This window comes from Rhamphochromis longiceps, linkage group LG2, assembly GCF_057381845.1.
Source record: "Rhamphochromis longiceps isolate RC_006_pf linkage group LG2, R_longiceps_female_GT1.1, whole genome shotgun sequence".
Lineage (NCBI taxonomy): Eukaryota > Metazoa > Chordata > Actinopteri > Cichliformes > Cichlidae > Rhamphochromis > Rhamphochromis longiceps.
Window position 1 is genome coordinate 35,214,047 of NC_140558.1, and position 13,458 is coordinate 35,227,504.

A 13,458-nucleotide genomic window follows, 5' to 3' on the forward strand; every position below is an offset into this window, starting at 1 on the left:
TGAAGAATTCACAGATAAGCCCCAAAATAACCGCTAGACAAAGTTAAATACAATCCAAAACCTGAGAAAATTAAACCCTTTCATGAATGCCTGATCCCCAAATTAATGATTTATTTTCTCTTTCTGCAATATTCAGTTTGAAATACAGAAAAGGAAGCAGACTGTGCAGGTTTACAGTGTCATCACTGACGAAATATTTACTTCACAAACTCTTTGTACAACTGAGTATTGTTGATGACAAAGTCTATCCATTTATGACCAGAGTATACCCATCTTCTGTTGTCTGCTTCCAGCAGGATTATGTGCCATGTCACAATCATCTCAAACTAGTTTCTTGATTGTGACAGTTAGAGATTCTCGTCATGAATGCAAATCTCACAAATATGCACCGTGTGATGATACGTCAACATGGGCCAAAATCTCTGATGTTTCCGGCACAGTGTTGAATCTATGCTACGGAAGATTAAAGCAAATCTTGCCCAGCCAAAACGTTGCATAGATTTTTGTAGAGCTACAGCAGACTGAACAATCTACACTTGTATGCACAGCCTGAAAACAGCTTAATTGTCATGCTTGGGTACATGGATATATACAGTTAATGGCTTGGCTCCTATGGCCTGATGATGAACACTTCAAAGTGAGTTTTGTATGAATCCGTGTATTTCAATAATACTTAATATGTATCCTGACAATATACCTGATACTTGACCAGGCACAATGACAAGGACAACTTGCTTAGCTCATTAATGGACAACATTTTCAGAGCATTAACACTCAGTAGCAATTAGTTTACAGTGATAGTTTCAAATGGGATAAACAACAATTAACAGATGGCTTGTCTTTCACTATCATGCAATCGTAATATTTCCCCTGTGCCGTCCACATAGTGTTCCAGTCAAAGTAAGATTCCATCACAGCTCCCTGACTGCTCTAACACATACCTGTCAGGATCCTTTTTCATTGAAAACAAAGGAAAACAGAAAATCATTTATGGTTTATAGGATTTGCTTTATTGCATTTAAATGGGAAAGTTATAGTGCAATGCTAAAGAGTCTGGATAAGTGCTTTTAAGGTAGTCAGTATTTCTACAAGTGGATCACCAATTGTCTTCAACTCATCATTTAGTCAGTTATAAGTTCCTGTAGGAAAATTCTGGAATGATCTTTTTTTTGACCTCCATTTCAGCCAAAGGTTGTGCTGTTCCAGGCCACATTGGCTGCTTCCATGTCCATAAAGTTAATATACATCCTGAAATACACAAGAGAGAAGGAAAAATAGGTCAATGAGAGTAGACACTGACAGCCAGACGGGGGTGGGGATTGCTTCTGTAACCATGTTACTTTCACTCATCAAATTATTAAAAATGTGCTGGTTAAAGTGTGTCTTTGGTACCTTTCAGGAGAGATGCCCAGGTGTTTGTTGAGCAGTCCACACAGCAGTTTAGAGTATTGCCTGTTGGCAGCACCACTGATCTTGCCAATGCTGTAGAGGAAGCAGAGTGCGCAGGGGTCTCCCTTCCCTCCAAACATCATCATTTGGTCAGGGTTGATGTGCACAGATACGTACTGGTGTGTACAAGACAGAAGCACAAAACGGTGCAAACAAATTTTAAAACAATTAACCAGTGAAGGCTGTGGATTTTTGAAAAGTTACCAATATCTTCATTTATTTTCCATTTCTGTACACAAGTAGAGAATCTCTATAATATATTTTAACATTGTCGCCTATGTAGCACTTAATTAAGCACTTAATTACAGTCTAATAAAGAAACCATAGAATCGTCTGATTATAATTCAATAACATGATGACTCATGTTATTGAATTATATTTATATATATATTTATTTTATTTTATTCTCATCATTGATGAGAATAAAATGTCTGTCTCCTTTAATGTTGACTATTTATGAGTAGGTTACTTGATTATAAGAGTATTAATGTGACGTAATGAAGCGCCATCCAGATATTCTTATGGCCAAGCTTGCATTTGAAGCGGGTGAGTGATCCAACTCCACCGATCAATGATCTCCCAGCGCTGGCAGTCTACACACTGTCTGCATAATTACACAAGACAAAGCCAGCCTAGTTTACCGAGTGGAGCTCTATATAATATGCTTTCATCAGAGAAGTTAAATCTAAACATGCGGAATTAAAGGGGACAGCCATTGATTGATAGTTATGACGTACAATCGCGTGAGGGTAGGTGGAAGAATGAGCGCGTGCCGGCCTACCTGTGCAGGTTTTCCCATAGCTTTGGCCAGCTCCTCTGTAGCCTCGGACAGGAGAGCTGCCGGTACATCACCTCTGGCAACATTGGTGTTCACTACAAACATCGGCATTATTGCAACGCTTCTCTCCCTCAAGGTGCAGCCGCTGGTATTCTTCGCCTTCCTGCTTCTTCTTCTTCTTCTTCTTCTGGTTGTAGGGTTGGCAACTAGCTTGTAGACGCATTACCGCCACCTACCAGACTTAAGTGTTTCACAATTACAAAAGTCGCTAATGGCCCTGCATTAATAGCAACACATATTTAAACAACTTCGGCCTCTTACAACTCACTATGGGCCTTTTCCTTCTCCACCTCTCTCATTGAGATTTAATTCAATTTTATTTACATAGCGCCATATTATAACAGTTGCCTTAAGGCACTTTATATTGTACGGTATAGAGAAACCAAAGACAACCCCAACAATCATATGAACCGCTTTGAGCAAATACTTTGGAGACAGTGGGAAGGAAAATCTCCCTTTTAACAGGAAGAATTCTCCGATAAAACCCGGCTCAGGAAGGGGGAAGGAGGAATGGGGTGGGAGGAGGAAGAGAAGACAAAGACACGATGTGGAAGAGAGCCAGAAAAACTAGTTCATGCATTTATTATTTCTCGACTGGACTACTGTAATACATTATTATCAGGATGTCCTTAAAAGAAAAAGGTGAAAATCTATGCTATGCCTTCTAATGATATTGCCCAAGGGTAGAGTTGGATGTTCAGAGGACTGGAGGAGCCAGGGATCAAACCACCAACCTTCCAATCAGTGGGTAACCTGCTCTACCTCCTGAGTTACAGCCGTCTGGCTGCAGGTTAAAGACTTTTTTTTGTCTCTGTCTTGGTCTCCTCGCGACTTTGTCTTAGTCTTGACTCGGTCTTGGTCTTGTCTTGGTCTCGATACCCTCTGGTCTTGGTATTGTCTTGGTCTTGGTTTAGGTGGTCTTGATTACAAGTCTACCTAAGGGAAGCATGTGTGATGCAATTGGAATTGGTCCTAGCACCCTAAAACCCTGTGGAACTCCATAATTAAACTTACTGTGTGAAGAGGACTCCCCATTTACATGAACAAACTGGAGTCTATTAGATATATATGATTGAAATCACTGCCGCGCAGTACCTATAATACCTGCAGCAAGCTCTAATCGCTATAATAAAATATATGATCACTGCTGCACTGAGGTCTAGTAGGACAAGCACAGATTTGTCCACTGTCAGAGACCATAAGCAGATCATTTGTAACCTTCATTAAAACTGTTCCTGTACTGTGATGAACTCTGAAACCTGACTGAAACTCTTCAAATGAACCAAATAGGCTATATGCCTTGTCTCCCATCCGTCCGTCCATCCGTTCACTTCCGCTTATCCTTTTCAGGGTCGCGGGGGGCGCTGGAGCCTATCCCAGCTGTCATAGGGCGAGAGGCAGGGTACACCCTGGACAGGTCGCCAGTCTGTCGCAAGGCTAACACACAGGGACAGACAACCATTCGCACTCACATTCATTTGCACATTCACACCTAGTGACAATTTGGGTTATCCAATTAACCTATCCCCACAAGCTACATGTCTTTGGACGGTGGGAGGAAGCCGGAGTACCCGGAGAGAACCCACGCAGACACGGGGAGAACATGCCTTGTCTCCCAGTTCTTCTAAATCTTTGTGACTATCCCACTTTTTCCTTGCTAACCTTTTCCTTTGAATTCTTTCCTGTATTTCCTCATTCCACCACCAAGCCTCTTTATCCTCTTTTCTCTGTCCAGAGGATAGATCAAACGCATTCTTCAACATTTCCCTCAGCACTATAGCTGTACTTTCACAGTCATCTTAAGTGTCTTAACGCTTCCTTAATACTCAGAGCCTGGCTCAACTTTTTCCTGAACTCTGTGCAACAGTCTTCCTTCTTCCGCTCCCACCAGTTAATCCATGGCTCTGCCTTCACTCGTATCCAAAGCCATTTTACAGACTACTATTGAATGGTGTCTAGCTACATTCTCCCCTGCCACCACCTTACAGTCTCCTGATTTAATTGAGATTGCACCTTTTGGATGTGCTTAGCTTCCTCCAATCTTATACATCAGCTAATGTTCCTTGCTCTCCTTAAAGGAGGCACAGGCATTTCCATCCTTTTCAGAAAAACCCCCACTAGCATCTGTCCTTTTGCATTTCTCTTCTTATCACCATACCTACCCCAACCCTCCTTATCACCTCTGCTTCCACTGAAGTCTACTCTCTCCATCCTGTGGAACACTTTCTAATGCTTCATCGAACTTACTCCTTCTCCTCTGAAATTTTGCACCATCTTTCCAGCTGGGGGGAATCGTAGTTATTTTTAGGGTTTTTTCCTGCAGTTTCAGGCTCGTAGGCAGCTTAAGAAATCTTCTGTCTATATCTCAGGTTTTCATGAAGAAATAATCTAATCAAACTGACCTCCTTAAGTATTTACTTTCAAGAATATTGCTCCATGAAATCTAGAAGAATGTATCACTTGCATGTCTACAAACACAGAATTCCACTTATTTGCTCCATGCTAAAATTTGTCTATGGGTTTTCTTCTGTATGTGTCTTAGATTCGGTCCTTTTGTGTGGCACTTCATTACTGTCATGTTCTGATTTTAGGCACATCAGACACCAGTGAAATTCTCAAAAAAATGGGCACCCTTATCCTTCTCCACAGATCTGTCAGTGTCGATTTAAAAATATCTTGCATGTCTCCTCTTTCCACATCGATAAAACTCAAGTACTAAATGAATGCTTTATTATTTCTTTACCTGAGCTGCAGTCAGTCAATTTCTATTTTCATGTCCACATTGTGACTGAAGGCCATAACAAAGCTGTATGAAAATAGCCAGTTGTCACATGTTCCCATGCTTCTTGCCACTCGATCCCCTCCTAACACTTGACTTCTTTCTTCCTTCTCATTTCCAGGGTATCTTTAAGGTTGGTTTTGATGAGTCTTTGTCTCCATGACCTCTGAACTTCAACAAGTAATGTTCTAGCAGCTGTTTCCTCCACACAGCAAGCCTGGACAATATCCAATCCTGCAAGAAGTGCTTTTGATGCAGATCCATAAACCACACTCTCATACTCAAGATCTAATTAGGGCAGCAATATCTGCACTCCATTCTGCTCCTAAAATACATAATGTTTATAACATTTTCTCATTTATCTGCATCACTCTGTGTGTATATAGCAACTTTCCATGTCACCATGCGCTTGCAGGTGAGCATCAAATTGATGTGCTTTCTTTCTTGTTAAGAACATTATCTGTGTTTGTTTCCACAAAAATTTGATCTCCAATTTCAGTGCTGCTAAGTGATGACAGACTCTTATCCCTCTGTCAAAGGATATGATTTAAGATTATTTTCCAAAAATCCTTATTTCTGCATCATTATTATTATTATTATTATTATTATTATTATTATTATTATTATTATTATTACTATTATTATGCTAGTCTTATTTTTAAATTTAGGCAAACTGATTTACAAATGTATTTTCAAACAATGAAACAATTAAAACCCTTTAAAGTGACATGAACATGAACATGAAAAACTTTAGTATTCTACTATGCTAACTTTGTCGTTTTTTTCTGCAACTGGTAATGCAATTGTATACGCACTTCTGTCTTAAAACTACTAAACTATGAACAGAGGTGGGAAGTAACTAAGTACAAATACTTCGTTACTGTACACTCCCTACATTTTTAAAGAAATATCCGCACATCTGCTACTACTACTTCTACTACTTACATTTTCTAACAGACTCTTACATTTGGTTCATCTATAGCGTTTATACTCGGGAGTTAAAAGTCGGTGGAAGGAGTGCATGTGTTTTTGTTTGCGATACTTCAGAAACTGTCTAGCGCTACAGAAGAGGAGACAGCATGAAGGGAGTTACGTTTTTATTAAGTAGTAATTTTAAATCCAACTTTTCTGTCAGCTGTGTGCATTTTGCAGCACAGCCTGTTGCTAGTTAAAGTATACCAGCAGATGTATTTCACAGAGAGACAAAAGAGAGAGCTAACTTGTAGAAAGTTAGCTCTCTTTGATATAGAAAGATGCAGAAAGATAGACAGAAGGGGAAGAAGACAGGTTATATGTAAGGGTAAGGACTGATAAACTGAAGATTTAAATCTTACATATGATGTCATCATTTTCAATCACGCATTGGATTTGTATATAATATGCTGTAATAAATTATGTATATTTGTTTTGTCCTGCAAAACAAGCTAAGCTGTACTAACTTTGTGTTATTCAAATGTTGCATGAAAATACTGGGTAGTTTTGTCCACGATAAACAGGTTCGTTTGCATTAATGTGGTGAATTCACAGCAAAGCTCTGTGTTGGATTGGTGCACAGTGCCTGTGGTGTTCATGGTCAGGCTTAGGTTGCATCAAGTTGCAGAGATGAATTTGCATTTAAGCTGATGATGTTCAGGCTCATTAGCTGAATTCCAACTTTATAAGCAAAAAGTTGTTTCAGTAGCCTACTTCAACTTTTACTGGAGTATTTTTTAACCTACTGCTCAACTTCTGCTTAAGTAAATAAAGTCTGTACTGTCGCCACCCCTGACTGTGAAATTGAGAAGAAAACGTGTGCAATCATGTGACAAATGGGTCGTGCTAAAAACAATAATATCAAGCGGAAGCTCTTCTGTATCCTTATGTCTTTAAAAAATCATCACCACTGCTGAAATTATTATATAAAAAGTGGCTTGTGAAACCTGAGTGCTTGGTATTTCCAGGGTGCGGCTGCTCTTGAGTGTAGCGTAATTACGGTACCGGGCATGCGTAGTGTTCTCAAGAATTAAAAGCAGTGCTGGATGAGGCGAGAAGGGAACTGGCAGGGAGAGAGAGAGGGCAGAAGTTGGATGGCGCTATCCTTTGTCGCCGTATTTCGGCACACAAACAGCTGCCGAGCGTCTCCGTGATCCGTGAAATTACACCTTTGCCGCTGTTTCACGCCGTGGTGGCTCCTCGGTGTCATCCGACAAACGGTGCGTATTCAGGGCTAAACTAGCCAGTCTGCTAGCACTTTCCGACGTTACGGAGAGGCTGCTGCTCCAGCTGTACTTTAACATTAATGCACGCACAGAAGCATTATAAGTTTACTAACAAGCCGGGCTGACGGGGGTTGTGATTTTGGCGTTGATTAACCAGCATCGCCGCCTTGGCACTGCACAGATTAACCGGGCAGGTATAGTCTTTAATTAAGTTGTAATAGAGGCGGAATGACCGTGATGCTATTCACGGAGCCCTGTCTCATTTCACTGCCGTAATCATTTAGGTTTATTTTTTAGCAGCAGGTTAGCCAGTAAAGTTAACCAACAGCTGCTATGGGGGAGAGTTGATCACACGATCGAAAACTTTTGCGATCATAGCAGGAAAGCTGTGTTACAACTGATCACGAACTGTGTGTGAAACCGTCATCAGATCTGCAGCCCCGCGGACAGGATGATGGAAGAATCGGTGACCACATTTGAGACGCATCTGACCGCCGTCATGGACAGCCTGATCCGTGCCTCGGTGTGCGAGATCACCAAACTCTTCCAGGAGACAGTGAACGACTACCTGGTGGAGCTGTCCCTCAACAGGAAGGAGAACGAGGCTCTCAAACTGCGGCTGAGGCTCACAGAGAGCAAACTGAGAACCGAGCGCAAGTACGGCATGGGCTGGGCTGCCAACCGCCGCAACGCCGGGCTGGTGGCGGCAGCAGCACCGGTGGAGGAAGCTGGAGGCCGGCAGAAGCGAAAACTTGACGTGACTCGTAAGTATTTGCTGTGTGTGGCGACTTGGAGCTTTTCTTCCTGTTTACCTTTAGTTTGCATGATGTATACAGTTCAATGGCAGCTTATCAGCACATCCTGCAGTATTTCCCTATGATTGTGGCTTTAACGTGAATAACAATGTGAATGCTATGCAGTCTAGGTGCAGTTTATGTGAAGACGCACTTGTTTTGTTGGAAAACCATCTGGCAAGAGCTGATCTCTCCCTCCCTCCTCCTTCCTCACCCCCCTTCCTCCTCCGCCTCCTCTTCATGATCGCTCTCCCTCTGTCCTTCACCTCCCCCTCTCCTCTCTCCACTGCATTCTGTCCCTCCTACTCCTTTCGCTCTTTCTGCATTTGCTCACTCCCTCCTTTCCTCTCTTCCTGCCTGGTTCCTCTCCCCCCCACCTCCTTCACTTCTCCCCGTCTCCCTCCAACTCTACCTCCTCCCCTTCCCGCTCCTCTTCTCCTCACACCCTCTTCTCCTTTTCTTATTCTCCCTGCCCCCACCTCCTTCTGCTCTGCTCTCTCTCTACTTCATCACGTTGAACACACACACACTCCCCCTCTCCTCTCCTGCTTCTCACCACCTCCACCACCCTCCATAATTACACACTCCCTCTCCACTTCTCCTCTCTCTCTCTTCCTATCTCATCTTTTTCAACTCTCCATCCTACTTTTATCTTTTTCTCCTTCACCGTGCCCTCCTTCTTTCCTCCTCTTCCTCCTGCCCCTCTTTTGACCCCCACCAACTCCACTTCTTCCTCTCCTCTCCGCCTCTCTCTCACTCCTCGCTGTCACATGTTTTTCTCTCCTTTCCGCTCTCTTGTCTGTCCTTCCACGCCCCCTCTCCTCAACTCGTTCATCATGCTCACTCCTCCTCCGCCGCCTGCTCCCATTGCTCTCACTCCTGTTCCCGTCTGCATCTCCAATCCCCTCATCCTCCTCCTCTTCCTCGTCTCCCACTTCTCCACCCTCTTCTCTCCTTCATCTCTCCCTCCCCTGGCCTTCCAATCACATCCTCCCACCTATCTCTCTCCCCCTCATATTTCATTTGCTGTTCTTCCTGCTTCTCCCCCTCCCCTTCACTTTCTCCTTCCTCTCACCTCCTTCACCACCCTCCCTTCTCCACAGGAGGCAAGTCAAAAAAAGGCCCAGCAGCAGCCTATGGCAAAGCGTGGCCTGGAGGTGTGTGGGAGGAAGGAGGAGGAGGAGGTGGTGGCGGTGCTGGTGGTGGTGGAGGAGGAGGAGGAGGAAGTGGAGCAACTGTGGGCATGGTAGCAGGAGCGGGAGGAAGAGGGGGGAAGGAGGCCAAAGATATGTACCTCATCCAGTTCCCCCGGGATGAAGAAGACGAGGGAGGGATGGTGGAGGAAGAGGAAAGGGAGGGCAGCCTCAGCGGTGAGGGGGAGGAGAAGGCCAACATCAAAGAGGAGGTGAGGGAGACAGGCTTTCTCAGAGGAGGAGTAGGAGGAGAAAGTGGCACAGCATCTCTGCTCTGCTCTGCAGCTTCATAAACACTGAGAGAGCATGTAGACACAGACAGACAATAATAATACAGAAAGAGTTTTGCTCAAATTCTTCTTCTATCAGATCACTGCAGAGATATAGTGGATAAAGTGAAGCCTATTGATTTGATATTTAGCTTCCAGAGGAGCCAGGAGTGGGGCTCTTCATATCTCATGCACAGCAAGCTTTTAGGGAGAAACACTACTGTTAGAAAAGCTTTCCACCACATCACCAAGTGGCAGGACGCTGATCCACTCTTCATTTCTCTTCTGGATTTGAATATTCAAACCATGCATAATGTGCATAAATTTGCCTCCCTGCTCTGTGAAGTCTTTCACCGCTTGAAAGGAGTCCTTCACCTAGCTGTATCTTTATTTCAGGTGCATTGTAAACATATCATGTGGAAATTTAACAAGCTTTTTTAGAACAAGAGTAAATTTAATAGTGAATGTCTCATTGTACCTGGACTCAGTCGATTACCCAGTACAGTAGCTCTCTTTCTGCTTCTCTATGCAGTTGGCCCAAACAGAGGGTTATCAGCCTGCCTCTCTCCGACTAATCAAGGAGGCTTTGAAGATGCATCCGCCCAACCAGAACCTCCACGCTGGCTCCAGAACCCCGAGTGAAGGTAATGAGCCCAGGACTCACTGAGTGAGGGAGGGCAAGTTAGAGAAAATGTTCAGAGACCAGTACTTGAAGGAAAACGGAAATGATTGCCCACACCAGCTCGTTCACTCTCTCCTCCTCCTTCTGTTTCTGCTCAGGAGATCTGTCAGACCGTCCCCCGACTCTTCATCCAGGGGAGAGTGAAGAGGAGAACTGGAAGGTGGGCTCTGCAGAACCATCAGAGGGAGGAATGACCATGGATGAGCTGAGGGGCCTGGAGTCTGCGTTAAGGGCCGAAAGAGGCCGCGAGCAGGCTTCTCAACATGACTCAGAAGTGGTTTGTGGGTCCGAGATCAGCTTGGCCCCTAAGTACATTGGTCTCGATGGAATGGAGCAGGATGGAGAGCTGGAGCCTCAGCCACCCACTCTGCACAAAGAGGACCAGATAGGACAAGGCAGGGTGAAGGAGGGCGAGAGGTTGGGAGTGGCTGGGGATGTGGAGCTGAGGTTAGGCTGGTCAAAGAAGTTAAGAGAGAGCGACTCAGCTGCGGTCATGCCTGTAGAGGATGTGGTGGAGCACGGAGAGTCGGAGCATCCGCCCCACCTATCTGCTCCGGGGAGCGTGTGGGAGAGCGCCGGGGAAGAGGAGGGCGGCGGGGACCTGCTCCACTTCTGCCCACAATGTGGAGGAGGCTTCACTTCGGAAGCCGAGCTGGAGGAGCACCCGTGTCCACTAGGTGGCGCCCATTTACAGAGCAGCGGAGCAGAGGACAGTCTTTTCCCTTGCGCTCACTGCGGCAACACGTTCAGCCACGCCTGGGCTCTGAAGAACCACGAGTGCGCCTGCGCCGCCGAGCGGCCGCACTGCTGCGAGATCTGTGGGAAGCGTTTTACACACTCACGGTCGCTGGAGCGCCATCATCTGGTGCACACGGGTGAGAGGCCGCACCGTTGCCAGCACTGTGGACGCAGCTTTAGTCGCCTTGGTAATTTGGAACGGCACCAGCGGATTCACACAGGTGAACGTCCATACGGCTGTGAAGCATGCGGCAAGCGCTTCAGCCGTGTGGAGTACCTAAAGAGACACCAACTCATACACAACAGCGAAAAAGCAACACTCCAGTGCTCCAACTGTGGAAGGGGCTTTAGTGATGTGGAGCAACTGAAGAACCATCAGTGCTTTTAGAGGCTTCACAAGAAACTCATTTTAGGGAAAGAACAGTGGGGTTTTTTTTAAAGTTTTTTTTTATGGTTGTGGTAGAATTTAGCTGATGAATGTGACTGTTACAATCTCATGTCTTTCCCTGTGATTATCTTTAAGATAACAAAGCACATACATGGCAGACTTTGGTCGAGTAAACAATGAAGGCACATTTTAAAAAGCTGGCAGGAAGGACTGGTTGGTGTTTTTGTGTTGAAAGAGAAATAAAGTCAGTCTCTGCCATCTAGCCATTTTAACTGGAAGTATTATTATTTGTATGTACGTGCACAGCCAGGACTTATTTATAATGATGAATACATCGTTCATTCATACCTCTTTATCAGTACGTTAAAGCTGATGGCCTTGTTTTCTTTTTTGGATGACATAATTGACAGTTTGGTATTTTGTATGTTTGTGTTTTCGTCACATTGCTAGAAAATAAACATCTTAATTCATGAGGAAAAGTTTCGAGTTAGTGAATAATACGCCATAAAGCTTTTTTGTGTGACTACCTTCATCATAAATTTTAATTTTCAGCCATCGCTAGGCAACATTGTCATTACACATTCATTCAAGGACTAAAAAATTTGCTGTTCAAAGAGCTGCTGCTTTTTCAGAACTTCTTGTTAATGATGGCTATCAAATGGAGATGCTCGCCAGCCACTTTATTAGGTACACCTGTTCAGCTACTTGTTAATGCATGTGTCTAGTCAGCTGACTGGATGCATTCATGCATGTCAAGACAACAAATTCGAACCAAGCATCAGAAATGGGAAGAAAGATTTAAGTGACTTTAAACGTGGCGTGGTTGTTGTTGTTGTCATGTGGGCTTGTTTGAGTATTTCAGAAGCTGTTTATCTACTTGGATTTTCCCACACACAACCATCTCGAACTATCTTGTCAATATGGACCAAACCCTCTGACGAGTGTTTCCAGCATCTCCCCACAAAGTTGATTCTGTTCATCTGGACGTAGCGGTTTCTGTGAGAGAAACATTTCATCACTCATCCAAGTGATGTCTTCGGTCTCAGCTGACTTCTGTTTCTGATGATTTCTATTTAGTCAACTGAGACTGAAAAAGCCACTTGAATAAGTGAGGAAGCGTTTCTCCCATGGAATAGAAACAGAATCAACTTTCTGGGATTTCCTTACCCAGATGATCAACACTTTCCAGCACCTTGTTGACTCTATGACAGGAAGAGTTAAGGCAAAAGGCAATCTATTAGCAAGGTGAAGTGGTAGGTGAGGGTAGATTGATGTTTTCCCTCATGATCGCCCACTCTACAGCTAAGTCCTGATATTAGAAAGGTGGTGAACCTAATTCGCAAAGTCCTCTCCACTCTCAGGATTATTTCTGTTCTTCCCACAGCAGCATGATGTGTGTCGAGGGGAAAAGATCTCCAAGTCAGGAAGTTCATATTTGAAGAAAGAGCAAAGTAGACCATCTGTGCTCACTAACGACAGCCCTGCTTGTCATCTATCCAGCCCACTTCAGGCTGGTTCTGACGGGATCTTCAACTTACCTCGTACCAGATGACTCAAGGGCCGAGTGCTGGAGTTCTACCCACAGTGTAATCATGTTTCTCAGGGTGTCGATGGCCTCGCAGCTTTTCTAGTGCAGCATGGGAGTGAGAGGGCCCTCAGTTTGAATAGACCTGCTTTTATCCTCAAACGCTGCTTGGCTTTCCGTCACATTTTAGAAAATGCGTGTTGGGAAGAGCTTCACGTATTAATCTGGCTGAAAAAAAATGTTTCATCTTTATGACAAAGCTGTTCATTACTGCCTGCATGCAGGCTGCAGTCATGCAAGGAAAGGGTTGCATGTTACATGGCCAGAGTTGTTCTGTTTTTATCTACGTCGCTTCTTTGTGGTTATTATGAGTAAATAGAAAGTTAAACGTTTTACGGAAGTAGAAAGAAACTGCTCTTTATTTGAAGTCTTATTGAATTTATCTATTTTCAGACCTTAAGGAAAAGTCAAAACTAGATCTGTTAAGGTTAAACTAATTCACAGTGCACTGGCGAGACTTTACTGAGCTAAACTGTAATAAAATAGATTAGGCTGATGAATAGAAGTGCTTTCATACAAAAGTCAACTTATTTTATGTTGTCTGA

At 44.0% G+C, this 13,458-nt stretch overlaps 2 protein-coding genes across 3 annotated transcripts; one reads left to right on the plus strand and one right to left on the minus strand.

The window, feature by feature from the left end:
• Positions 1 to 987: 987 nt before the first annotated feature.
• mif (macrophage migration inhibitory factor) lies at positions 988 to 2,416 on the minus strand. Its single transcript, XM_085382612.1, has 3 exons — positions 2,231 to 2,416; positions 1,393 to 1,565; positions 988 to 1,248 (listed from the first exon to the last, which is right to left on the minus strand). The coding sequence occupies exons 1-3, from the start codon at positions 2,336 to 2,338 to the stop codon at positions 1,182 to 1,184; spliced, it is 348 nt and encodes a 115-aa protein (XP_085238738.1). The 5' UTR covers positions 2,339 to 2,416; the 3' UTR covers positions 988 to 1,181.
• A 4,652-nt stretch (positions 2,417 to 7,068) lies between these two features.
• On the plus strand, positions 7,069 to 11,819 carry LOC146677735 (uncharacterized). Of its 2 annotated transcripts, none has more exons than XM_085425591.1 (5): positions 7,069 to 7,258; positions 7,695 to 8,028; positions 9,162 to 9,463; positions 10,053 to 10,164; positions 10,301 to 11,819. In XM_085425591.1, the coding sequence occupies exons 2-5, from the start codon at positions 7,716 to 7,718 to the stop codon at positions 11,326 to 11,328; spliced, it is 1,755 nt and encodes a 584-aa protein (XP_085281717.1). In that variant the 5' UTR covers positions 7,069 to 7,258; positions 7,695 to 7,715; the 3' UTR covers positions 11,329 to 11,819. The 2 variants fall into 2 exon arrangements, with proteins under 2 accessions (XP_085281717.1, XP_085281726.1); XM_085425600.1 differs by having other exon boundaries at positions 9,270 to 9,463.
• Positions 11,820 to 13,458: the final 1,639 nt, after the last annotated feature.

Bases quoted from the DNA above. Each gene is read 5' to 3' on its own strand.
- mif (XM_085382612.1), bottom strand. From the start codon at position 2,338: ATGCCGATGTTTGTAGTGAACACCAATGTTGCCAGAGGTGATGTACCG. The intron at 1,566-2,230 runs GTAGGCCGGCAC...TGTACACACCAG, and splicing joins CTATGGGAAAACCTGCACAG to TACGTATCTGTGCACATCAA. The intron at 1,249-1,392 runs GTACCAAAGACA...TGTGTATTTCAG, and splicing joins CTGGGCATCTCTCCTGAAAG to GATGTATATTAACTTTATGG.
- LOC146677735 (XM_085425591.1), top strand. From the start codon at position 7,716: ATGATGGAAGAATCGGTGACCACATTTGAGACGCATCTGACCGCCGTC. The intron at 8,029-9,161 runs GTAAGTATTTGC...CCTTCTCCACAG, and splicing joins GCGAAAACTTGACGTGACTC to GAGGCAAGTCAAAAAAAGGC. The intron at 9,464-10,052 runs GTGAGGGAGACA...TTCTCTATGCAG, and splicing joins AGGCCAACATCAAAGAGGAG to TTGGCCCAAACAGAGGGTTA.